We start from the raw sequence: 27,907 nt of genomic DNA on the forward strand, positions 1-27,907 counted from the left end.
CATTAACTGATGGATGAATAAAATGTGTTACATCCATATAATTGGAAATTTACTTGTCATAAAAAGGAAAAGAAACGGGTATGGCGGCTGATTCCTATAATCCCAGCACTCAGGAGGCTGAGGCAGGAGGATCGCTGTAAGTTGAAGGCCAACCTGGACTACATAGTGAGTTCAAGGCAAGCCTAAACTACATAGTGAGACCCTGTGTCAAAAAAAAATTACTGATACACATTACAACACAAATGAACCTTGAAAACATTCTATTAAGTAAAGGAAGCCAGACACAAAGGACAGATTGTATGATTCTATTTTCTGAAATGTCCAGAATAGGTAAATCCATAAAGATAGGAAGTAAATTGGTGGTTCTCAGGAGTTGGAGTAGAAGAGAAATAGGAATTAACTGATAAAAAAGGAACTCCTCAAAATGTTCTTGAGTTTTCTGATGATTGAATAAGTCTGTAACTATACCAAAAACCACAGAACTGTATACTTTAAATGGATTAACTATATATGAAGCATATCTCAATACAGCTAGTTTTGTAAAAAGCACTACTTAATATAAACAAAATGCTTGCTAGAGACCTGAGAAGAAGAGTGCAGATTGCTCAGATCACTTTCTTGTTTTTAGATTAGTCCTGCTCAAGTCCAGAATAAGACAAATATTCAGATAAGGATGTTGATAAATCCCAACAACTTTAGTTCTACTACATCCACACTTGACTGGGAGAGCGCCCTACACATACAAGTCACAAGCAACCCAAGTTATTCCTCCCACAGTCTATTATTCCAAGGTTGCTAACTCTTTCTTTCTTGAACTGTACTGATGCTTCTCAGTATTTTCCAAATTATCTAATCTCTTCCACCTTCATAAACTCAAATAGTCAGCAGCCTAATCTCATCTGCTACCTTTATGGGTATGAAAATAACATTTTGCAAGTAGAGACTATATGGCAATTAGTAATTCATTTAATTCTAACAACAATGTTATGAAAAATATCCTAATATTATTTCCATTTTATGAATTTAAAGGCTGAGTCCTGATTGAAGCTAAGTAATTTCGTAAATGTCCCAGAGCTAGTCAGTAGTATGGCTAGCATTTGAAACCAGACTGGTGCCAAAAATAAATGTGCTTAGTCAAAACATCATTCTCTGTTTCAAGAAAAGTTCTTTTATACCCTTCCTAGTTACTTTCTCTACTTTTAATACACATTCAGTTATTTAGTGAAGAGTAACTCTGTATCTTATTCTCCCTTTTGTCCTCCCCTGAACCAGAGTAGTTTTTGCAAGGTTGAAATTCACTGCTCTGACCATCAGAGCCCAACATTTGTTTTCGTATTTTCAGTTTACCAAGAATCCCAGGTTTGCAGCATATCTGTGTAGCAATTTGCATATAGTAGCACAAAATTCTGTAAAAACAATTCAGTGCAAAACTCTCAGCCATCCTTCCACCTCTACTTTGTTGTCCCTTTCTAGTACTCTCAGTGATCCCCTATTTTGCAACACTACTGCCCATAACCATGGGCACCCCCAGAGCCATAGGAAAGTCTCATCTGCTGGAGTTTAGGGGACATGAAATGAAGGAAGTCTTCACAGATGCATTAACATTTCTGTTGCTGGGACGCAATACTCAACACCCACAAATTAAAGGAGGAGAGGTTTAATTCAGCTCACAGTTTCAGGGAATTCAGTACATGGTCAGCAGGCTCCAAGGCAGAAACTTCATAGTGGAAGGGCATGGTGGTACAAAGCTGCTTAGTTCGTGGCCACCAAGAAGCACAGCAGGGGAACAGTGCCTGAGAGGAAGGGGCAAGGACCAGATATAGCACCTAAGGTATGCCACCCAACACACCCGGAAGTGTGCCCCACCAATCCCATGGGTGGTTCCCAAGTCAATTAATTGGACAGAATCAAGTTTACCCATCACAACAGACGAGACTCTACCCTCATGGAACAAACAAACATTGTAAATAAGAAAAGTATATGTAAACACATGAGCCACAGAATGTCTAGGATCAGAAAGTTTAGGGTTGTAATCCCCGGTCTGCTATGCTAGCTATGTTATGTTGGTCAATTTAGTTAACTTCGTTGAACTTCAGTTTAGGATCACAAGTTTGAGTCCAGTCTGGGCAGCTTAGTGACTTAGTCTGACCCTGTCTCAAAATAAATAAATAAGGCTGAAAATGTAGCTCAGTGTGAAGGCCCTGGGTTTAATCCCCAGTGCTACAAAATAATAAATAAATACATGCAGAAAATTGAATTAATAGTGTGTGCCTCTCTGGGTGTGCTGGTTAGGATGTAGTGTAAATTTCACTGCCTTTGGGATCCACCCAGAGGATTGATGGAACATCTTTCTGGGTATGTGTGCATTGGTAATGGAGGCGTGGCCCTGGGTATATGTCTGGTACCTCGTTCCTTACTCTCTGACAGTTTCCCTGATCTCCATACCAGGCACCAAGAACTAAGAAGCTTTACTCTGCTATGCTCTTCTGCCATGATGTTTCTGCCTTAGAATAAGCATATCGTGTACTGAATCCCCAGCAACCATGAGCCATATTAAACCTCTCCTCCTTTAAATTGGATGTCAGGTATTGTGTCTCAGCAACAGAAAGCTGACTAATACACTAGAGGTTTTGAGGATTCAATTAAATAATATAAAACATCTCTTAATGAAGAAAATGAATCGCCAGTACAGCAGTAAATGGGAGTTATGTTTTGCAAACTATAGTAGTTAACTTTGCTAGTGTTCTTGAATTTGGGAGAAAGCTTTGGAAAAGTAAATTGAAACCAGACCAAAGTAGGTATTTAAAGATAAGGAGAATTTGGGACTTAATGGAGAATAGAGTGATTAAAGTCAAAGTTTTAGAGAATAGTCAGAGCTAGGCAATTTACTTAGAATTAGTTATTTGGAATTACTTTGCAACTCATTAATGTTTCATTTATTGTCTGGCACTCCAGTTACACTACCAGTTTCATGAGGGTATTTATCCTATTATGTTCACCAGTCTATATCCAGTGTCTTACACAATGCTTGGCACATGGTAAGTGTTTAATAAATATTTGTCGAATCTTTAGCATTCAGGAAAATGCAAATCAAAACTCCACTGAGATGCCATCTCACCCCTGTCACAGTGGATATCATCAAGAATGCAAAAAACAATAAATGCTAGTGAAGGTGCACTGGGAAAAAAAAACCTTCTATGCTGGGAATGTATATTAGTACAGCCACTATGAAAACCAGAATGGAGGTTCCCCAAATATCTATAAATAAAAACCCTGGTGTGGTGGTCATCGCCAATAATCGCAGCACTCTGAGAGGTTGAGACAGGAGGATTACAAATTCAAACCCAGCCTGGACAACTTGGTGACTTAGAAAGACTCTATCTCAAAAAAAAAAAAAAACTTAAAGGCTAAGTATATAGCTCACTGAAAAGACGCTGGTTCAATCACCGGCACCACAAAAATAAAATAAATAAAGTAATACAACTGTCATATGATCCAGCTATGCTACTCCTTAGTAAATATCCAAAGGAACTAAAAATCAACCTACTATAAAGATACCGCCATACTCATGTTTATTTCAGTGCAATTGACAAGATTCAAGATCTGAGACCAGCCTAGGTGCCCATTAGCAGATGATCAGATAAAGAAAATGTATTACATATACACCATGAAAGAACAAAATTATCTAATTTCAGGAAAAATGGATGGAACTGACAATCATCACATTAATCAAAATAAGCCAGACCCTGAAAGACAAGTATTACATGTTTTCCCTAGTATGTGGAACCTAAATAAACATGATGACATGAAACTAGGAGGGAGGGACCGGGGATTTAGCTCAATGTTTCTGGCGCCTGCCTCACAAGTGCCAGGTCCCAAGTTCGATTGTCGGTACCAAAAAAAAAAAAAAATACTAGGAGGGAGAATATTAATAAAGGAAAGGGAATAAGTAGGAGAGGCAGGGGAAGGGAAAATAATAGGGGGAATGAATATGATCAAAGTATGTTATAGGCATGTAAGAAAATGCCACAATGAAGCCCAATATTTTACAAAATTAATATACACTGACACAAAACACATATTGAAAATAAATATTTGTTGAAGGAATAAACGGTGGGGAAGGGAAGAGGGGGACAAAAGAAGATTTCAAGAATTCAAACATAGATGACATTGAATGCAAAAGGTTAGAAGTGCACAGGAAAGCCAGGCGTGGTGGCTCACTGTAATTCCAGCTCTCTGGAGGATGAGGCAGGAAGATCGCCTTGAGTTCGAAGCCAGCCTGGGCTACATAGTGAGTTCAAGCCAGCATGAACTGCACAGTGAGACCCTGTCTCAAAAAAAAAAAGAGAAGTGCACAGGAAATAATGATTTTAAATTATAGACTTAATAGTTTGAGAAACCTGTAGTGTATTTTAGAGTTCATGTTTGGTAAAATTTGTTTGTGTAATTGTAGCTCAGATAAGAGGTTGGGGCTGGAAATGGGTCACTACTGTGACCCATATGAATAGCAACTGAGATCAGGTGGAAGGGTTATGCTCCGCCCCAGAAGTGACATCAGGCACAGTACAGCAGAAGCGGAAAGAGGATAGTGCTGAGAAGCCGTTACTCTCAGAGCGAAGCTACACTGAGCGAGCCAAAGAAAGAATAAGAAATATGAGTAGGTTTAGAAGAGATTTGGTTTCAGGGAGACAGAGAAAGATAACATAGAAGGAACGAGTATTATTACAATGAGGATCCATGGGCCAGCTACACACAGTAAGAATACAAACAAACTATAGATATCTGATTTGACAGCCTGAAAGTCCCTGGTGGATTTGAGATAAAAGATTTTGAGGAATGGTGAGGGGAGCGAAGCCATTAGTTTGTGACAACACCTATGCAGGTTAATCCCATCTTAGGTGTAATACAATGATGATAAAATAATAGAATTTACCTCATAACTAGCTGTGAAATGCTGGTGATCGGTACTTTAATTTTTGTGGTGTGTCAGACACATTTAATATTCTCAAAAGTGGGGGAACTGGATGAGGCTTTTCGGTTGAATATGGACATGTAAAATCAAAGTTAATAATTTGTGATGCCACTGAGATGGCAGTGGGGGAAAAGATCTTCAAGAACGTTCCAGAACTCTAAACCGTCCTGTGAAGTAGGAGTGTGCGCCTTTCCTCAAGCTCCACCCACTCCCTTTTCCTATAGGGTACAGGTCTACAAGTCTCTTACTTTTCTCATTGGTCTTCTGCAACGTTTGGCCCCGCCCCCGGGGTAAAGACATTGTCCTAATAAGACCTTTTGGTTTTAGTTTGGCTAGGACGCCTGTTGGCAAACTGACGTGTTTTCTTTAGAGTATCCGATTTAAAAAGCATTTTTTTTTTTTCTTTTAAACTAATATTCAGCAAGTAAATACGGTGGATTGGCGGGATCAGTCGGAACTGAAAGGCAGTCTGACTAAAGGTTGGAACATCGGAGGGCTTTTAACAACGGACCGAACTACTTCCGGGAGAGAATGGGAGGGTTGAATATTCTGTGAGTTTGGCGGGTTTCGCTTTCTTCATAAATATTTGATCATTCAGCAGCCAAAGTGACGGGACCTGGGAGGACGTAGTGACGCCGCCACTGCCGGAAAAGACTACTTCGGGCACCCCGATGACAATGTCTGTGGTGAGTATCCAGGAAGACGCATTGCGCCGGGCCACGGGTTCGGGCTACGGAGGGGAGGGGCGCCCGGCAGCTGTGGTCACGTGGGCAAACAGCGAATCAGGGCTTGGCCCACTGGCCTCTGGGGCGGGGCCCGCTTTGCTGCCTTCCCCCAACTGCTGTGCAATTGCGCTCTTTGCAGAAAGAGCTAAGCGCTAAATAGGAAGCTTGGATGTTGGGGTTTGTTCTTTATGGGTTACAGTCTCATTCCTTTTATTATCTCCGGACCTAAAAATCACTTTTGATCCCCTGAGAAAGAAATGAATCTGGCGACTCATTGTTTTGAAGTGACATAATAGGCCGAGCCTCGTAAATAGCTGGAGAATCATGTACTTAATCCTCAGTCCTGAGTGAACTTCATCAGCATTTCTTAGGTTTCACAATTCTTTAACGAACAGAGGTGAATGTTTATGTAATGTAGGAAAGTTTCTTGTGTGGAGCTGCGTAGTTTGTCAAGTAGTCGTAGAACTTCATTTTTAACCAGTTTTTGGTTTTTTTCATTCAATTTTTGAGGTTGGTCATAACCTCTCTTGAAAAGAAATCAACTCTTTCGTAGTTTATTCGGTGTCAATTCCTCCTCCTCCTTCTTAAGGTTGAGGTTGCATCATTTTAAGGTGAGTATTTTGTAAAATGTTGAAAGCTGGGGGCCGAGGATATAACTCAGTGGCGCCCACGCTCGCCTTGCAAGCACAAGGATCTGATCGCCTTGCAAGCACAAGGATCTGAGTTCGGTCCCGGGTACCAGGAAAAAAAAAATGTTGAAAGTCTTCCTTTGCTTAGTTGTCAAGCAAAGATTATAAATTTATGTGAAGGTGAAAAAGGAAATCAAATAGACTAATAAGAGATGATTGTGTCCTAAAGACATGGACCTAAATAAAAATACTGGACATTTTTAAAAAATGAGAACATTTGAGCCCTGATTTTTAAAATGTCCAAACTTGCCTGAAAAAATGTGGGCTGTGTGTAGCGCAACAATAATCGTGCAAGTAAATCATCAGCTCCTGTTGGTAGTTTTGTGTTTGTGAAGGATTGGAGGGATGATAAACTACCTTTCTGAAACTTTTTTTGTAGGATTTTAAAACTTATGTAGACCAGGCATGTAAAGCTGCTGAGGAATTTGTCAATATTTATTATGAGACAATGGACAAAAGAAGAAGGGTGAGTTCTGTAGTCTCTACTGCTCTTTATTAAATACCAGTTCTTTTTTTGTTGTTCCAGCAACCATTTATCAGACTTGCATAAATAATAAATATGAACTTGTTATTTAAAAGCCAGTTGCTTACAGAAGTATTGGTATGGTGTTGGTGGGAGTGTGGGCTCTGGAATCATGTCCTAGGTTTGCCTTTACCTAGTTCCGTTATCTTGGGTGAGTTGCTAACTTCTCTTAATCTCATTTTATTTTTAGGATGGTGAATAGAAATTCATTTAAATACTGCACTTTACATAGTGCTGAGCTTAGTTGGATGTGGTGTTATACACCTGCAATCTCAGCACACTAGGAGGCTGAGGCAGGAGGATTGCAAATTTGAGCCCAGTCTGGGTAATTTAACAACTTAGTGAGACACTGTCTCAAACTCAAAAATAAAGAAAGGGTTGGGATGTAGCTCAGTCCAAGGGCCCTGAATTCAGTTCCTAGTATCATTAAAAAAAACAGTGAGTTTTAAAAAAATTTCTTTATAAAAAAAAATTTTGCTGTGTTTTCTGAGTCAGGATCTTGCTATGTAGTTAGTTCAGGCTGGCCTTGAACTCACTATACAGTCCGGGCTGGGTTTGAACTTGCAGCAATCCTCCTGCCTCAGCTTCCAGAGTGCTGGGATTATAGGAAAAGTGATCTTTTCTTACTCCTATCATTTAATCAGTATGGTTAAAGAATGCTAAGACTAGTGGACTGGTCTTCCATTACAGGAAGGTTTCCTGATTCCTGATTTGGCCTTTTAATTTCATATATGGGCAGATAATTTCTGATTGAGGCTCACAACTAAAACTGGTACTTACAGGAAGGATCTACATAGCATAGATGCTTTTAGTCTTCAACAAACCAAATTCTAACTTTAATAGTTTTTTGTAATTCATCCCTAAACGATGTAATTATTTTAGTATGTGGTTACATGAGACTTGGGCTAGTTCTCTTATCAGAATAAGACCATTTTTTAAGAGAACTTCTACAAGTCCAAAATACCCTCTCTCTACAAACCTGTTTTATAAGTCAAAGGTAAAACATGTTTCTACTACTGATGTTTGATGACATGGGATGAGGGAAGGATTGTGCAATAGATGTTTATTGTGCCTTACTGCTTTCAAAAATAAAGTAGCAAAAAAGGTAACCATCATTACCACCATCAAGATAGGTGTTATCCTTGTAACCCAAGTTAAATTTTAGAATAAAGCAAATAATATGTCACTTGGACCTTAACTAATTTCACTTATCAGAGGCTCTTGCAAGTACTCAAGTTTTTTGACCTAAATATGTTAATACAGTAGTAGGAGAACTAAGTGTAACACATGTATGTAAACACTAGGATTAAAGTATAGTAGGGCTTAATAGGTAACTTTATTAATTCTCAGAATTGGAAAAGGGACAAAAAACTGATTTGTGGTTCCTTGGAACTTGTGATCATTTAATTCATTTGAAAAAAAAAAGCAAAACTTTAAGACTCAAGACTCTTTTTGGATGTTAAATTTTTTCATTGTGGCTAAAAGGAAATATTATACATATATTAATTGCCTAGTTTGTAAAGAGTAGGATAATACCTGTTTAAGGACAAGATTATGAGATACATACTTTGTTCACCTTGGTTTCCAGTGGCAAGGGGACAAAATAAGTAGAGATGCAGATAGAGCCATGAAAGTGTTTATATACCATCTATAATCATTTAATTCATTTTTAGAATTTGCTTCCTTAGAAAAAAATCCATTTTCTAAACTTTTCCTCTTTTTTTAGGCACTTATCAGGCTGTATCTGGATGAGGCCACTTTAGTATGGAATGGAAATGCTGTTACAGGGCTGGAAGCCCTAAATAATTTTTATGAGATGTTGCCTTCTAGTGAGTTCCAGGTTAATACATTAGATTGCCAACCAGTTCATGGTAAGATTATGATTTTTCAAAGACTTCCTTTTTCCTTTGTGAGCACTCAGCTTTTACACCAAAAGTATCTAGCAGCTTTGATTGGTAGAAGTATTTACATATGTGATCAAGTCAAGTTTCATGAAAATTTCAGCTGTCCATTCAAACTTTTGGTCTTACTTTAGATGCTTCTCTTTTCAGAGACCCACTAATAGGTTTTACTGGATTGTGATTATAGGTTAAGTTGTGTAATAAATTAAGAATAAGTTTTATTTTTGTCAAATTGAGAGTATCTCTAGAGAAAATTTATGCCACATCTTTGATTAATGTATTTTAATATCTTACAATCTATTACAGTTTCACTGTGTTACATGAAAGGATGACTTTTAGCAAGACAGCTTGATTCAGAGTAAATTGGTGCAGTTCATAATATTTACCTGTAGATGGGGTACTCAGTGTCTTTAGTTGTTTAGGGTCATTTATTTTCTTTTGTATGGTACTTGAAGAATAGCTGAAGCAAAAATATGAATAAGCTGTACTAAAGACCTAATGAAACATTAATTCAGGGAGCAGATGTTCCTATGTTAGTTATAAGCTATTTAGAGTACGCTCAAATCTTTCTGGACTAAAAATAGTTTTAATATTTTTAAAAAACCAATATTTAATTATCTGGCCTTGGATGTACATGTTTAAGGTTATAATCAAGGTAAAAAATGTTTATGAAAATTCTTTAGCATTAGATCATAAGAAATGGAGCCTGAAAATATGTTTATGTAGAGATAGAACTGACTTCTTTCTTTTTTGTGTGTGTGGTAAAGAGCAAGCTACCCAGTCCCAGACTACAGTTCTTGTGGTAACCAGTGGAACTGTGAAATTTGATGGAAATAAACAACACTACTTCAACCAGAACTTCCTGCTGACTGCTCAAGCCACTTTTAACAGCACTGTGTGGAAGATTGCAAGTGATTGCTTCCGTTTTCAAGATTGGGCTAATAGTTAAAAGGGCAAAAGTCAATTTTTTGGTCCTTTAGGTTCAGCAACAGAAGTTTATCTGAATTAATTAATTTTGTTGTAAAAGCACTATAAATTAGTATGCTAAAATTAAAATTCTTCAATATTTTCTTATTTCTGACAGCAACTTTTCTAATAACTGCCAGTTTGGATTATCGCCCTTAAGAGCTTTAATGTTAGTTTTTGACATGCCTTATATACATTCCGCTGATGACATTCTTAGAGTAATATTAAACATATGATTGCAGTACTCACTGTGAATCCAGCCTATCGCAAAAATCTTTTTGTAATACTATCTATGGGATGTCAGCACAACATAACACTCTGGGAGGAAGTAGAATTTTTTTGGTTATTAATTTTGTAGCAAACAGATGCCTATTTTCAGTTAACACTCGTAATGCAGTTTTAATATATAAGTATAGCCTTTTCAAATCAGTTCAGTTTATGTTTGCCTAAGTACTCTGACATATTGAAATTACATGTTGAAATATTCAATAGTCTTTTTTCATATTAAATTTTCTTATGTTATCATGTTTCCTTAACAAGTGAATTAGCTGCAGAGGTGGAAATTGTTTTTCTTTGATGCCTGATTCTTAAGTATGTTGGTGGCTTAAAAGCAGAACTTAAAAACATTTTCCTTGCCAGCTCCAGGTCTATATATTTTGGGAATGTATGATAGTAGAACTAATAATATCTTTAATGAGAAATGTGAAAGTCCAAAGTTAAAGACAAAAATAAGGGGGGGTGACTAAATGGTAAAATTTTGTTACTTGTTTTCTACCTTCTAAAAATGTAGCCTATTCTTAGGATTTCAATTAATAAGTCAATAACTATTATTGCTAAATGGTCATGAGCATCCCTTTTGTTCTGAGAATGTTTTTTAAGGTCTTTGAACTTCATTATTGTCATCAGTATGTATCTCAATTTATTCAAGAACTTATAGGGGTAAAATGTCAGCAATAAGCCTGGCCTGACAGGATCTAACATGGAAAGTTGGAAACAAATCCATTCCTCTATCTTTGTTACACCCTTAACTTCTAAGTCTTCCATGTGAATTTCAGTCCCAGAGACTTCTATGCATTATCCACCCCAAAATGAGCGATTTTCCCCCGTGTTTTGTACTGTCAACTATACCATTTATTATTTAAAATTAAAATTAATTTATGATTTATTCTTCCATATAACATTGGGCAAAGAGATCTGTTTTAAAACACTTTTCTGTTATGTGACTAACTCATTGTCTTTTTAAAGAGAAAACAGAGAACAACAGATCATCATAACTTCCAAAAGACCAAAATCATTTTATGTCTATACTTCTAAAGTGAAAAACCCTAGTTCTGATTTTTGGATAAACCTTATTGGTCTTTGTAATTTTCTAATGTCTTTAAGCTAGATATAGCAGCTTTGTTTATACATTACAACCAAAATTAATGTTTTCATTATATTCGTTTAGTCCTGCCCAAAACTGTACACTGTATTTCTGATATACTACCAAAATAGAATTAAATACAGAGGGTTGGAACTGATATTTAAACCACACCTTCTTATTGAACTAATCAAAACTTACATATTATAGTATTCTACTCAAAAATGAGGTTATTCTTTAGATTGATTTGTTTTTAAAACCACAGCTTTAGCAGCAACAAAAAATGCCCAAATACTGACCTTTCCATTGTAGAGAATAGTCTCAAATAGAAGCTGCATGTAACTGAACAGTTGTAAATTACTTTCTCCAAACTATAACTTTGAAATGCCTGGAACTGCTCTTGTATGGACTAGACTGTATTTTTGACATGCTCTTATTTTTATAACTTGAAAAATAAAATTTTCCTGGGACAAGTTTCCCAATAATGTTTTAAGGTGTTTTGATTTTTGCTTCTAAGACTAAAACATTTCTTTATAATGTAAAGGTTTTCATATTTTAGAAAATCGTATTTAAATGTTGAAAACAGTGGTTAAAAATGTGAACTTTTTCTTTGTTCTTTCTGTAGCCCACACTATTCTTTTTATACCAAATATTTACATTCCTGAGATCACCTGTTTGATGTACCAGTAAAATTTTTGGTGAGAAGTTGGAAAGCTTCACCTTGAGAAACTAGCCAAAGTGCTATATTCAGTAGCCAGTGAAATGAAAATATAACTGAATTTCAGAAAGAATTCCATTAACTTCAATTGTACATTTAAAAATATGTTAGTAGACACTTGGTGAACAGTGAGAAGTAATGGCCTTTACAATCAAATAGCATTTTAGTGTCTTTAAAGATGCGTGTGATTTTCACATTTAAATCTCTGAAAATGGTATGGATTTTAAATTGATGCCATATCACAATTTAATCACCTTCCCTCCTCAGTGATACATTAAAAAAATGGTGAGTATTAATAGTGGCATCTTAGATGGATGAAATACAGTAAGAAATTACCTAAGTAAAAACGGTTAGTCATCTACTTAGATAAAATTTGTAGGCAGCGATGGAGGCCAGTAGTAACACTATAATGACTCAAACTCTGTCATCATCTCATTCATATTTCATGACTAGCCCATATGTCTAGAAGAGCCATAGACTTTAAAAGTGTGTATGACAGTGTGTGTGTTTATCAGTGAATTTGAGTCAGAATATTTTCTTTGTTTTTTAAATTGCCTAATATATACAGTTTGTTCAAAAAGGTAATGCTAGTGAAGTTAAAGGATAGTGCAGTATTTGAGAAAGGATGAAAAATTAAAAGCCAAAAAGATACTGAATTCTTCTGAAATTTTACTGAATTAACTATTGCATGAAATGAGTGAGGTAGGAAATTTGATCTACTGGGGCTTCATTTACTGATATTTGTTGTAAAACTATTTAATATAGTGTGGAAAAGATATTCGTGTTTCATCCTTGCCTATGTGTACTTTAACATAAATATGTGTGCATTTAACACAACCACACATTTAAAGGGAAGTGATAGGGCACATCTGACTTTTTAGTTGTCTCTGTACAGTAAAATTATCTTCTCGGAACACTTGCTACCACACTTTTCTGTATCCTATTAATACTTGTTTTTTGCCAAATGCAGCTTTCTGCACAAAATATTTCTCAGGGGGATGTATAGGTCAATCTAGCATTCGAGAGACTAAAAGGTAGAGAACTACAAGGTATCATTGGAATAATGTCTCAAATGGAAGGCCTTAGGATATAACGAATCTAGAATTGAAGTACATCCATCCTTTAGATAGGTAGCTTTCAACATCTTTACTATGACTCACGATAATCAGTATATTTTATATTACAACCCAGTATACAGTTGCATAAGTAAACCAATAAAATATATCCAAAATAAAATTCATCCTTAGCATTTGCAATGCATTCCTAGCATTTTGGTTTACTAATTTTTTGAAAATGCTAGTCATAACCTGCTCAGCAGATCTTTACATCTTCTTAAAAGATTGTATGAGCAGTTTGAAAAACACAAAGATTGAACAAGTATATTTCCACTATCATTTTTTCTTGGGGATATAGGGTCAGCTTTCCAAAAGTAGTGCCATGTGTCAGTGACGTCACCCTAAATTACAAGTGATTCAACACTTCTTTCTCCTCACAGGCTTGTCTTATGTGTTGGGATCCATGAAAGGTATCACTTTTCCTCCCATTTCTCGATTTGCACCAGAACTTCAGAGTTAACAAAGCAAATGTTCTGATTAATCTGGGAATACAATAGTGACAATGAAAAGGAGTGAAAATAGGGAGGAGGCAACCCTGTTTCAGATGCTCATGCAGAGAATTAAGATATCCCAGCAGAACTACTTTGAACATGCTTTGATATTATACGCAGTTATTTCAATGGATTTTTAAGTCAATTTCATGTATTTTTTCCTTTCCTTCCCTCCCTCCTTGAATTCCCCAAATATTTGCATATCAACCTCTGGTTTGACAAAGGTGGTGATGGTCTCGAAGAGGCACAATCTTGCTCTTAGACCCAAAGGAGATCTGCCCCCCTCATGTGTTTTTTTTTTACTTTGGACAGTCCACTTATTCTGAGCTTCTATCTTCAGCTATGAATGGGATACTGTTTGCCCTATCTGGCCTACCAGGTGGTATGATGGTCTAATAAAAAACAAACATTAAAATACTTGCAAGTGCCACATCCTGTGCAAATGCAATGATTATATTTTTTTAACTTTGAAGCTTCCTGCCTTCCCTAAATTTTGTTTCTTTTAGGATAAATCAATTGATAAAGATGACTGTTGACAACCTTGCCACTGCCTTTACAAGACAATTATTCTATCTTTGTAAAGTCTTAGATCAATATAGAGTTGGCTATGTTGCTGTTTTAAAAAAAAGATTTAGGCCTGCTATTTTTGCCCTTAATGTCACAAAAACAGTTTAAAATGAAGTTTTTTTACTTATATACATTAACTATATTATATATTTTTATCTGACCCAGGACAATTTCTCTTCACTCACACAAAAAAAGGAGAAAGACAAGATACATGTTGGAACATCCTGATTATGGGCCTTAAAGAGAAGCAATGATAGCCATTTGCAAATATATTTTAATAGGTCTTTCTGTAATCAGAAAAAAATGGACTGTAACATTATTAATTTCAATTTTCTTGCTCAAGTGGGGGAAATCAGCAAGAGAATCCTGCAACACTTAATCAAGCCCAGATACCATGGGAGCCCTGAGCTGCCAGATGTGGCCAACATGGTCTTTTTTTCCCCTCACCCTTTGTTCCCCCCCAAACCCTAGCCTGTGATTTCTGAAAGGGCCTCTCGTAACAGTTTCTCTAATTTGTTTATCTATTTGTGGTACCCAGGATTCCCAATGGTCTGGGCCCAATCTCAGAACTAACAATTCATTGGCTTTGGATAATTTTAGGGAGAAACTGCAAGCCTGGGAATGAGAACAGAGGAGAAATTAGCTGGAAGAGGAGGTGCTGGAGGAGGTAGGGACAATATGGGAGATGCTGTTTCCAAATGGAAACAAAAGGGTGGCAGGAGAAACCAGGAAAAATAGCTTCCCCTGGACTGATAATTTATAATAACTCTGGAAGAGAAACCACAGTGGTTAAGGAAGCCCTCAGACCTGAAAATGAGAACTGAAGCTAAAGTATATATACATGTACAAATACAGTGGCAAAACTAGGACCTGGGAGGCCTACTTCCATGCCCCATTCTCCCATTCTGAGACCCAGTACTGTAAGGCTTCCCAAAGCCTCCACTATTGCACATGGAACCTATCCTCCCCTCTCCTGAATTCTTTTCTATCCCATCCCAACTTCATTGCTCTGAGAATCATTCCCTCCTGCCCAACTTTATCTTTCAAGTTAAGTTTGTTAACACATAGACTCACTATAGAGTCAATTGGCTTTTTTCTCAGGACTTGTATTAGTTAGAATTCCCATTGCTGGGCAAAATACCTAACACCCACAACTTAAAGGAGGAGAGGTTTATTTAGCTCATGGTTCCAGAGGGTTCCATCCATGATGACCTGGCTCAAAGAAACATCATGGGAGAAGGGCATGGCAGAGGAAAGCTACTTAGTTCATGGTAGCCATGATGCAGAGGGGAGGTTGAATGAGTGCCATAGAGGAAGGGGCCAGGGGCCAGATATTGTACCCAAAATCATGTATCTAGTACCCACACAGACATGCTTTACTAATTCCCTAGTTCACTCCCAAGCCAATCAAATTGACAAGCTTAGCCGTCACAGGGTCATGGCCTGTCAATGTAAGTACTTCAGGCTGACTAAGCTATTTAGCCATTTTCTGTCACTGAATATATCAATTTTTCCATCTTTTTTTTCTGTTAAAAACTGCAATATTGAATGTCTTTGTACACATATTTTTGAACTTATGTGAAGGTGTATTTAATGGATACAGTTCTAGAAGTAGAATTGTTGGGTTAAAGAATAAACATTTTTAATCTTAATTAAAATTATCCAATTTCCTCCAAATAGGCTCTACCAATTCATACTCTCAAAATATATATGAGTGCTCATTTTCACATACTCTTATTCACACTGGACATTTTTAATTTTAAAAAATTTTCCAAACTCTGGTAGAAAAACAATATTATATTTTAGTTAGTATTTCTTTACTAGAAAATGTAATAATTCTAAAACTCATGCTGCTAGTCATGACTTCCAAATATGTAACTCTAATCAATTCAAATGTCTAATATTTGAACTATAACTATATTCTAATTATAACTATAACTAAATATTCTAATTATAACTATATTAATTTAACATGTCCAAAATTAACATTCTAATTTGGAGAAATTCTTAAAAGGTAGGACTAAAATATTGATAACAATAACATTTGAGATGAAGGAAGTTAACCTGTCCAGACTGCATTGATCCTATCCTTAATCCTGCTCACCCTACACACTATCCCACCTCTGAAAATGGTAGTTGCATTCTTCTAATTGTTTAGGACAGAACCCTGGAGACATCCTCAGCACTATCCTTTCTCTCAAAGCTACATATTCAGAACACTTCTCCCTATTTTCACAAATAACCCTGGTCTAATCCATCATCACCTTTTGACTCTATTATTGTTCAAAGTTCCTATCTGATCTTCCTGACCCTATCCTGCCTAACTCTAGTCCCAATTCAACAGCAAAAGTAATCCTTTAAAATACACAAGTTAGATCATGCCATTCCTCTTCCCCGAATTCCCCCTCTACCATACCTTTGCATCTCTATTTTTGTGAAGATATAAATCCTTTCATTTGCCAGCAATCTCCTCATAATCTGACCCTTACTGCCTGATTGTCATCTTTCTCATACTCCATTCCAGTCACTTAACCTCTTTTCTGAATGTAGACTGCTCTAAGGAAAAATGTCTCCTTGTGGTCTTTGCCTCTACCCACTGTGCTGTTCTACCAGCTATCTTCCTACACATTTTAGGCCTCCTCAAATGTTATCTAATCAGAGATCCTCCCTACCTCCCTACCCATGCTTTCTAAAATAACACTTCCCCCATAACCTTCCTCCATCCCCCATCACCTTCTACTCCCTCACTCTGCTTTACTTTATTATAGGGCTCCTGTACTACTAAAATAAATAAATAAATATATATATATATATATATATATAATTTTCTCCATCTACCAGAATGTAAGTTCCAAGAAAGTGTATATTTTGTTCATTGCAGAATCCCCAGTACTTATTATACTGCTTGGCATGTAATAGCTACTCATTAAATATTTATTGAATGAGTGCATGACTGAGCTTGAGCATAAGGAGCTTGTAGTGCTTTATCTGTGAACTGTCACTTTGTGTCCTTTGGGTGTTTTTCCATTGAAGCTTTGTTTATCTTATTGGTTTTTATAGGAGTCTTTTAGAGAAAATTCCTACTAACCTTTTGTTACATAGCTTATAAGTATTTTTCCTTGCTGTCTCTTGTCTTTTCTCCTTTTTTATATGTTTGTCCATTGTGATGACTGATTCTGTGTGCTAATCTGGAGGGGTTAAGGGATACCCAGTATTATGGTTTGGATCTGGACTGTCCACCAAAGACTCAGGTGTTGAAGGCTTGTTCCCCAATGCAGCAAGGTAGTACATTGGGGAAGTGATTGGATCATGAGGTCTTTGATCTCATCAATGGTTTCATCCATTGATGGGTTCATAATTGAATGGACTATTGAGAGATGATGGAAACTATAGGAAGTGGGGCCTAGTTGGAGGAAGTAGTTCACTGGGAGCATACTCTGGAAATATATAGCTTTACCCCAAACCCTGTTTCTCTCTCCCCCTCCTTTTGCTTCCTTAGCTACCACGAGGTAAACAGTTTTCCTTTGCTACCCTCTTCTGCCATGTTTCTGCCTTGCCACAGGCCTAAAAACAATGGAGCCAGCCCACTATGGATTGAGACCTCTGAGATAAAATAAACCTTTCCTCACTTAATTTTCTCAGGTATTTTTGTTATAGCAATGGAAAACTGCCTGACACCCAGATTGCAGTAAAACAGTTTTAGGCTCTTTTCCTGCTCTTGGACAAGACAGCCAGTGGCTCTCAAACTTTTGGACCCCAAGCCTTATACCATCACTTCCCACTGCTGTTCAGGTCTTTGGACTTGGACTGAATACACTATCATCTCTCTTGGTTCTCCAGCTTGTAGATGGCAAATGGTGGCATTTGTCAGTCTCCATAATCACACTTTTATGTATTTATATCTTCTCTTTCACTAGAAAACCCTGACTAATACAACCATGCAGATATTTTAGATTGTTTACTCAAACACTGTTTTCTTTTCTGAGATTTTAAAATTAAGTATATACTGTAAGGTAGACTTTATTTTTGCACTCTTATTTTCTACATCTATATACCTGTGACTCTTAGGGAAGTAGTGCCCATAGAAATAACTGGATAGCAAGTACCAATTTCCATAGCGGACCTTCCTATCAATCTGTGTGGAGGGGAGAAGGGAGATATCCTCAGATACTGCCACACCCTTCTGGAACCAGATGAGGAACCAAGGCATTAGTGAACAAAAGCATCATTAGATACTTCATTCTCAATCAACATTGAAAAACTTTCTGGATAGAAAGGGGAAAATACTTCCTTAGTGTAATGTATGCTCTCCACTTCCAAATGTCTTTTCCTCAAACCTCTTTTCTGATCTTCATGTTTCATATATCTATCTGACATCCCTTCTTGGATGGATATTCACCTTACCTAACTTACATTCAAAATTAAACTTACCACTTCCCCTTCAAACCTGCTTTCCCACAATGTATAACACTACTGTTGAATTAGTTTTTCATTCAGAAACCTGGCAGTCCACCTCAACACCTTCTCTCTTACTCTCCTCATTCAACCTGTCATGAACTCCTATTAGTTTCAATCTCTAGTATATATCTCAGAATATCTACAGTCTATCTGCACTATTCACGGATTCTGTGTTTATGGATTTACCTATTCACTAACATTTACTGTAATCCCAAAATTAATTCTTGTAGCACTTTCATGTGCATTCCAGACATATACAGGTACAGGGTAGTGAAAACATTTGTCAAGTGATGCAAACATTTCCACTGAGGTCAAACAAGGCAGTACTCTGTCTTATTTTAGCTCTCATACAGTAAACAAGTATCTTTTTCAAGGTCTTTTTTATTGTCACATTTATTATATTTTTGTGCTTTTTGTGGATGACTTTACTGTTTAAATAGGTCCCCAAGCATAGTGCTATAGTGCTTTCTAGTGTTGCTAACTATGCACAAGACAATGGTATACCTCTTAACAAGAAGAAATGGTACATGTGTTATAGAGCTGTTGGCTAAAAGCTCAATATGAATGGATCAACAACATATAAGTTGTCCTTAAACAGAAAAACACATAAAAGATGATTATATATTGATCACTTGACAAAAATGTGATCAAGGCTGCTAGAAAACTAACTCTGTGTTTCCTATGTATAACAGTTCAGTATTCACTAATCTAACATTCATAGTGACTTTATAGAAAATAACTACCACAAATGATGAGAATCAAATATATTTCATTCAATTTCCATATTCTTCACCCTAGACCAAGCCATCATGTCAATATCTCTAGCCTAAGCTGTTGCAATGTCTTCTGAAATGGTCTCCTTGCTTATACCATGAGTTATTAGGATGTATTTTCACACAGCAGCCAGGATGATCATCTGAGACAACAAATAATTTCACATTACTTCCCTTACAAAACCATTAAGGAAACGCTTTTTTATATGCTTTTGTACAAGCTAGAATTCGCTAGGAAAGTGGGAGAGAGGGAGGGAGGGAGAGAGAGAGAGAGAGACAGAGAGAGAGAGAGAGAGAGAAATATTTTATGTGGGAATTGGCATACATGATTATGGAGGCCATAAAATACCATGATCTGCCTTCTGTAAGTAGAAAAACCAAGAAAACCAGTGGTGTTCTTTGAGTCCAAAGATCTGAGAACCTGAGTGCTGCTGCTATAAATTAAGAAGTCCAAATGTCCAAGATCCCAGAGCTCTGATGTTGAAAGGCAAGAGAAGATGAATGCCCCAGTTCGGGAAGAGAGTAAGTTTGTCCTTCTTCCATCTATTTGTTCCCTCCTGGAGTCTCAACAACCTGGATGGTGGACAGCAATACTGGGAAGTTGAATCTTTATTCTGTTTACTGAATAAATGCTAATCTCTCCCAGGAGCACCTTCACAGACACACCTAGAACTGATATTTTATCAGCTATCTAGGCATCCTTTAACCAGTTCAAGTTGACACACAAAATTAACTATCATTCTCCATGGTCTACAAGATCCCACACGATTTAGCTTCAACAGTCTCTCCATCATTATCTTCTCTCCCTTTCCACTCTACCTTCACTGTATTTTGTCCACACTGGGCTTATTATTCTTCCTTCAGTATGCCAAGCTTATTCCTTCCTTTCCACATTGGCAGTTACTCTACCCTTTGTCTAAACCTTTTGACCACTCCTCAGTTGGCTGACTTCTCAACTTTCAAAACTTAGCTAAAATCATCACCTTCTCAGAGAGGCCTTCACTGACAACTCTGGCTAAAGTGAGTCATGAAGTATTCATGATTTCAGTACCTTATTTCTTTTTTCAGAAAAAATATTACATTCAGTGATTACATATTCACTTATTCATGTAACTCTACTGTTGTATTCCATGAAAACATTCCTTCTAGAGTGTGCAGCCTTAATTCAATACTGAAAATCCTGCTTTTATGCTAAGAATTGATTATCCTCAGATTGAGAGGATAATGGGAAATTTTATTGCTTCTAATAAGCTGCCTCTTAGCTGGCATCATATCTACCACACATGGTCCCAAAAAAGTCCTTCTCTAGTTTCTTATCTTCCTTTGTTTTTCATTTTTCTCCTCATTTAATCCTGCAATTGTCTCTCATGCTTAAGGTGGTTGATTCCATTTTATATTCCTCTTTAATTTATACAGAGGAATAATAGTTTTGACATAAGAAGTTATATTTTAATTTTCTCCTCCTTTCCTCCTTTCCTTCCTCTCTTCAAGCAGTTAGTAAGCCCTACTGCCCTTTGTCTCAGGGAAGGGATTGGTCAGATTGCTTTTTCTGTCTCCTAGGGAGACCAGGCAATCTGCAACCAAGAAATTGCCTTTCATTTTAGTTGCTTTCAGATGAGGCTCTTATCTCACATTTAGTTCCTTCCAAAAACAAAGCAGTCTAAGCTTTCTTCTGAATATCAACAATTAGTGAATGAAGCGAGTAGCATACTTCCTGGTAATGTGAAGTATGGAGTATCTATCAGTGTATTGCTTAGGATCCTCTGGATCACTCAAATGGTCTCCTTGTTTGGAAATATTTTCTACTGAAGGCATCCAGTCTATTTGTCAATTTTTTCTTGGATGTTCTTGATCATTTTGTGTTAGACAAATAGTCACCTTCTTACCTAGTTCTATCATTTGTCTCATCCTCCAAATCATTGCTCTCAGCACTCTGGGGCTTTATTTCTCAGGATATATCTATTTATACAATTGATCCATCTATACAGTCCATGTAAGGGACACCATGGTACCCTACAAGTGGACCATTCATTAGTGACAGATTTTGCCATTCCCATGAGGAGAAATCTTACACCAAAAGAGTAATGTCACATCTTCTTCATCAACAACAAAGTTTCTTGTTTCTTCTCACTACTAACTACAACCTTATTATTACCCACTAAGCTCTACACCAATCCTCCATCTTCATTCAGTGAAATACTGGTTAATTTAAGATTATTTAATTCACAGCTCAGATTTTTAGTATAGCCTTTCCAAGACAGTATCTGTGTGTAGCATAAAGGGCATATTATAAATGTCTAAATTGTTTGTTACGATTTTGTCTAGATGTCTCCCCAAAGCCTCATGTCATCATAGGTGGGGCTTTTTAGAGGTGGCTGGATCTAGAGTCTGTGATGCTGGGAGTAAGAGTACGATGCTGGGATTAATGGTGTGTGACTAGTAAATTAGTGCACTGATTGGTTTGGCATAGTTCTGGGTGTGGATAACGGGAAAGCCCACCCTGGTTGTGAGTGCTACCCGTCCTAAGGGTGAATAACCTAGACAGAATATAAGGAACAGAAATATAAGGAACGACAAGCTGTCATTGCTTGTTGCTTCTTCACTACTGCAATGCTTTGCTGCCTCCTGCCTTCCATGAACTGTTTCTCCTCTGTGGTGCCCCTCTGCCATGCCACCCTGCCTTAGAGCCAGCCAACTATGAGCTGAATCCTTTACAAACTGAGTGACAATAAACCTTTTCTCCTTTAACTTTGGGTGTTGGGTATTTTGTCTCAGCAATGAGAAAAGTAACTTAATACAATACCCATTGATCAACACCCACTGTCAGTTAGTCCACTGACATCATGCATCCTTGCCTTCTGTCTAACCATACCATAGAATCTTTATAACTCTACAAATTAGTTGCACACAGGCTCTGGGGTACTGTGACAGAAACTGATAGTTTCTCTGTGCTCAATATCCACTCTTTGCTTTTTTCATTAAAATTTGAAACCCCAAGTTTTAGCTGAATACTTGAGCTTTCCAGGTGAAGATTCCATTTCTCAACTTCCTTTGCTGCTAGGTTGAGACCAAGTGACTGGAATGAAAGGAAAAGTGATGTGTGCAAACTTATAAGAAATATCTCTTAAAGAGAGATATATATAGATATGATGGTGAATCTGGAGAAGAAATCTTAGATCATGAGATGGAAGCTGTTTAAAACACTTTAGTTCCATTTATCTTTTTCATTGTTGTTATTGTCATCAAGCACTTAAGTTCTACATATATGATAAACCCCACAGAATGTTATTTTCATTGTTTTATACGTTGATATTCATTTGGATTTATCCCTTCTATTGCTATTCATTCCTTCCTGCATTTCTATGTTTTCATTTGGAATCATTTTCCTTCTACCAAAGAGCAGCATTTAGAATTTTTTTTCTGAATGCCTAAATTCCTTTATTGAAAATATTGGGTAGACTGCATTACATAGTCAGTATCCATAAATGAAGGGTCATACATTTCTGATTGGACAATATTGCTTTAAATAGAGAACACAGCAGCTGGAGATGCTCTCGGGAGAATAGTATCATGGACTGAATTAGGTAAGAGTGAACTCTATGCGCAATGAGCATTTAGTAACAGCACATGGCTGCAAATGGCAGAAATGGTCCACACGGTCATTATGAGACAGTCCTGTTATCTCACACTAACTCACTGCATAATAAGCATATCAGGCTGAACCAAACCACCAAAGGATTGTTTGTCACAAGGTTCCAATAGGACTTGGCTACAAGGACACCTGGGCCACAGATTTGAAATTTTATAGTATTTATTTGAACTTGCGTGGAATAGGAGTGTACTATGATAATTATTGACCAACAGGAAGTCAATGGGCAATTTGTTCTCTGATAAAAAGTCTAAAATAGAAGAATAAAGTAAATATTCTGAAAACTGTTTTTAAAATGAAGATATGTAAATAAGTAATACTTGTTATTAATTTTTCCTTGCAAAGATCACTGGGGAAATAATTTGTGACAAATCATTTCTCAGCTTTGGCTATTATTAAATTTTTTTCTATTAGCACATTTTGGTTTCCATAAAAGTCTGACAATAATATTGGTTAAGTTTTTTAAAATGATGTAAAAATGGGTTGTTATTTAAAAAATAAGGTTTTTTTAAAATCCTAATTTTGGTATGAACAGATTTCCTTATATTATTTTTTCTTAACTAAGAGTTTAAAAACCAAGACAACTGATCCAATTTTACATTTTCATTTGATTTTAGAAATGTAGACATTAAAACACTTGGTCCCTTTTAACAGAGGCCTGCTCATCAGTGTAAACACTTGAGGGGAGTGCAAAACAGCATTATGAAAATAAAGTTTTTATTATTAGCACACATGATTTTAGAAGAAGCAAAATATTTTCTTTTCAGAAGCAGTGTTCATTCAAGGTTCATAAAGATATCCATTTTATAAATATAGACTCTTGACTGTGAGAAATGGTAGTTTCTGCTGTCCACGAATTTGTTCAAGGTAAGTAATTTAAAATGTAACCTTTTCATGACTAAGAAAAGGCTGGCCTATATAACAATCAATGAGCATTGGTAATGAGTTTTTTAAAAATTCAGAAATATATATACTGCTCAAGATCTATCACCCTAAACAATCAGGGAAAAAATTATTATAAAACTATATAAATCAAACAAAGGTGTTCCCCAAACATAGCACAAAATGTATATTTATTTATTTAAAGATTTGATGTGTTAAAAAAACCTGCTAGCACATTTCAGACAATATGTTAGAAATAAATAAAACAATTTTTTAAATCATACATTCCCTTTAAGTGCTATTTCCTTTCAATTTTTATAAATGAGACTAACCTTTTCCATGGCAAACAGCAGTTGTACATTTTAGTAATGAAAATTATGCTGATAAATACATAAGGCATGTATATATTTCCACAGTATCTTTTTTTTCACAGTTACCAGAAATAAAAACTGCATTCAGCTCATACATCTATAAACACTTTGATTCTTCACAGTGTGGATTTGGAAGGAGTGGAAGTACAAAGCCTTTTTTCAGCAATCTGTCCATCAAAGGCCTTTCTCCAGTGTCTGCTCTCCACACATACCCTTCAGGGTCTTTCTGCAAGGCCATCATGCTCAGAGATGATGACAGAAAGAAAGCACTGTGGTCGGATGAGGCAGCAGGGGCTGGACCTTCTTCGTCTTCCAGTGAGCGTCAGGAGGACTGAGCCAACCCAGTCTTTTTCATGTGACAGTTTAAGGCAGCCAAAAGTTCAGTTGAATGTCCATACCTCTAGGTCCTGAACTATGAAGTCTTCCTTTTTTGGAAAGAATATCATTATTGCAAGTGCTGCAAGAATTGCTTCGTCCATGGTATAAATCAGCATCTAGCCATAAACCAAATCATCCCCCTCCACTGCCAAGTTCTAAAGAACTTATGTCTCCATTGATAAAACATGAGTTTTCTCCACTCCACTTAAAAACCTTGAAGTTGGGGCTAAAAGTGTAGAGAAAAGTCTCTCCTGTGCCATAATAGTGGTCACTGAACTTGAAGGGATGAGTTGCATATGCTCCAAAAATCTGGTTATTCATGTCTTTGATGACCAGTGGCACCAGACTGTCCAGGGACGCCGACTTCCGGTAGAGCGTCTTCAGTCTGGTCCCGCGCTCCAGCATGCTATAGGCCAGTCTCCACGGGTACCCTTGCACTTGTGCTGGGAGGCGTGGTGCCAGCTGTTCAACGTGCATGTTCTCCAGCCACGCGTTGTGGGGCTGCATCACTGATAGCCCTTCCTCGTCCTCGTAGTAGCTGTACGTGCTCTTTCTGCACTTGGCCTCCCTGACTGTGATGATCTCCCAGCTCTTTGTTGGCTCACTGAAGAAGTTGTGGCTCATATTCAGCTCTTCCTTTTCCACCACCACGAAACGTTGCTCTTTGGCATCCTTCCCATAGACATCAGGAGACCACTGGACAAAGAGCATGTGCAAATGATCCACCCTCTCCTGAGGGACGGAGAACCAGTACTCCAGGTGCTTCCTGCATTTGCTGTAGTGCTGCACCATGGCGGCCATGTGAGTGACGAAAGATTTCCTCGTGGGTTTGCCCACTTTGATGCACAGAAACATGGATGGGGTCCTGCTCTTTTCTTCTTTTGAGGGAAGGATATCTTCAATGGGTACCTGAATCCTCTTTAACAGCCATACCTGAATTTCGGATTTAATGTTCATTTGTGTGCCAGGGCAGCTGTTATCCAGGGTTGGTTCTGAAGAGGAGTCTAGAGACTCTTTAATCCTATTTTCTTCTGCATCAGTGTCCCCTTTCAGTGCAAAAGGCTCTCTCTCCTTTTCCCGGGTCTTATACAGCTCCTCAGTGCTCTCAGTTGGCAGATTGCCTGCCTGGAGAAGAGAGCTGCTAAGAGTGATGTCCATTCCCACCGGTTCGATACTTTTGCCATCACTCAATTCTTCCTTCTTCAAATTCTCAGATACCTGCGGCCCTTCTTTGTGCTTATTAGGTAATACTGGATGAGTATAATTTTATCTAGATCTTCATGTATGCTCAGTGAGTTTTCCACCTGGCGTTCTGGGCAGCCAGACTGCTTGTCCACGGCACGGTGTCTTGCTTCTTGAAGGTTTCCGAGGCTAGGGTCCCCTTCAGTTCAGCATCGCTCTCTGTTGCCAGGATGCTCAGGGCCGACCACACCTGCATTTCCACGGCAGAAGTGTTTGTTTGCAGCTCAGTCTTCCTCCACTGCTCTGAGTCTACTGAAAGGCACTCCTTCAAGGGGGTCTCTTTTTCTCCACTCTGCTCTCAGTCTGGGAAGAAAGCTCTTCCAAGTCAACGAAGTCATCATCCTCCCCTACGAGGCAGTCTTCTTTGACTGCAGATTCAAACTGAGGGTGTGGATCTGAGGGTTCCTTGCTGAGCTTAGTCACGGTGGGAAATCCACCTGCTGTCTCCCTGGTGGGCTCCAGTTTCTCCAGTTTCCCTGACCTGGAGCCACCTGTGGGCTCTATGCCTGTGTCCTCGGTGGACCTCTCCATGGAGCCTGTTGGCATGGAACCAGAAGTCCCAGTCCTCTCCCCGCTCTGCTGTCATTTCTCCTTATTGATGGACTTGAACTTACTGAGTGGGTTGATGTACTTTGAAGCCAGTTCTTCCCACTCTTAAGGCCTGCACAGAGGACAAAGATCCTGAGGTAGGTCAGATGGCAAGGCATCCTTGATCTCCATGTTGGAGATGTTGTTGTACAGTGCAATGGACACGACCTCCTCCATCAGGCAATGAGGCCGTACTCCTCGCAGCAGTTCTCGATCACCAGTGGGTCGAACTTGTGGGAGTCGAACATGATGTTGTTGGGGGTAACTATTATGATGCCTCCAAGCACACCCTTTCCATCGGTGAAGTAGAGACAATTCATTTTTAGAAATTTCGCCTCAGCTGGCTCATCTTCCTCTGAAATAGATGGCAAGACTCTTTCAATAGCTTTTAAGGCCTTTCTTGCTAAGTCAGCATCAGGCAGCTTGTCCTACTCCACATCCGTCTACAAGGGAGAAAAGGTAGCACCATTAGCACTGGGGCTGGAGGAGGAGAGCCTCAAGGAACTGGAGGGAGAGCTGGCATCTGGCAAAGAGAACCTGGCCAGGAACAATAGTGTGTGTGAAAAGTTTATTCAGTTCCACTAATTTATTGGAAGTGATGTTAAACTTCAGAGTTTAGGGTGTCCTGGCTTCCAGCAGTATATTCCATGGTTCCAAGGGGCTTCTGAACCACCATCTTCTTCTCCTTTTTATCATGTTTTGTTTTGATTGTCATCAACACTATAATATCTCTTCAGCTGTGCGCCAGATTTAGCTGGTTATTTTTCCTCTTTTTCTTCTCTTCAGTAATATATTCCTCTTTCACAGCAATGTTGCACTTGTCTTTTTCCAAAATGACAGAATTAGCATCTTCTTTCCCAGGATGAGGCCTTGTAGCTACACGTCTCTGCATTTTGTTTGGCTTGTTTTTTCTTTTTCAATCTAGCAAAATAACTTTGCTTCCATTCCTTCTTCTCTTCCTTGGTATCCATAATATACAACCAAAAATGCAAAATATTTGGAAAAGTCCTTTGTAATCAATGAGTCATAGCCCTCGCCCCACCACATCCCTGCGGCAGGCCCGGAGCTGGGGTCTCCTGGGCTCACAGCATCTATACTCTGCCTTCTGGCTGGCAGAGTGAGCTCCTCTGTGTGTCCTTCCCTACTCAGCACCCTAGAATTTTTTGAATGTGTGTCTGTTGGTAACAAATTTTCCCAGGTATTGTTTAGAAAAGTTTTGATTTTACTTTTCTTTTTGAAGGATACTTTTACTATGTATAAAACTTAAGGTTGACAGTTTTTTTCTTTCAGCACTAAAGCCAGAACTTTGTCTTATGGCTTTTATCATTTTTGTTGAGAAAGTTAGCAAATATATTATTATTGCTCCTTTGAATATAATGTGTCTTTTTCCCTCTGAATGCTTTTAAGGTTTTCTCTTTGACTTAGTTTTCAGGAATTTGAATTTGATGTACCTAGATATGGAATTTGTAGTGTCTTTGAGAATATAAATGCAAACATTGTAAACAAAAATATTAGCAAACTGAGCTCAGAAGTTGAAAA

General features: G+C 37.8%; 1 protein-coding gene and 1 pseudogene across 2 annotated transcripts; one reads left to right on the forward strand and one right to left on the reverse strand.

Annotated features, from left to right (window-relative positions):
- The first annotated feature begins 5,297 nt into the window (after positions 1-5,297).
- Nxt2 (nuclear transport factor 2 like export factor 2) lies at positions 5,298-11,629 on the forward strand. 2 transcript variants are annotated; one of them, XM_004861445.3, is made up of 5 exons: positions 5,298-5,451; positions 5,571-5,658; positions 6,766-6,852; positions 8,636-8,780; positions 9,578-11,629. In XM_004861445.3, the coding sequence occupies exons 2-5, from the start codon at positions 5,644-5,646 to the stop codon at positions 9,757-9,759; spliced, it is 429 nt and encodes a 142-aa protein (XP_004861502.1). In that variant the 5' UTR covers positions 5,298-5,451; positions 5,571-5,643; the 3' UTR covers positions 9,760-11,629. The 2 variants fall into 2 exon arrangements, with proteins under 2 accessions (XP_004861502.1, XP_004861503.1); XM_004861446.3 differs by lacking the exons at positions 5,298-5,451; positions 5,571-5,658 and adding an exon at positions 5,785-6,308.
- Positions 11,630-24,540: 12,911 nt separating this feature from the next.
- Positions 24,541-27,401, reverse strand: LOC101717825 (nuclear receptor coactivator 7 pseudogene; annotated as a pseudogene).
- Positions 27,402-27,907: the final 506 nt, after the last annotated feature.

Source organism: Heterocephalus glaber, unplaced genomic scaffold, assembly GCF_053883595.1.
Source record: "Heterocephalus glaber isolate CG9 unplaced genomic scaffold, H.glaber_assembly_v1.0 deba00001613, whole genome shotgun sequence".
Lineage (NCBI taxonomy): Eukaryota > Metazoa > Chordata > Mammalia > Rodentia > Bathyergidae > Heterocephalus > Heterocephalus glaber.

Bases quoted from the DNA above. Each gene is read 5' to 3' on its own strand.
- Nxt2 (XM_004861445.3), top strand. The intron at 6,853-8,635 runs GTGAGTTCTGTA...CTCTTTTTTTAG, and splicing joins CAATGGACAAAAGAAGAAGG to GCACTTATCAGGCTGTATCT. The intron at 8,781-9,577 runs GTAAGATTATGA...TGTGTGGTAAAG, and splicing joins AGATTGCCAACCAGTTCATG to AGCAAGCTACCCAGTCCCAG.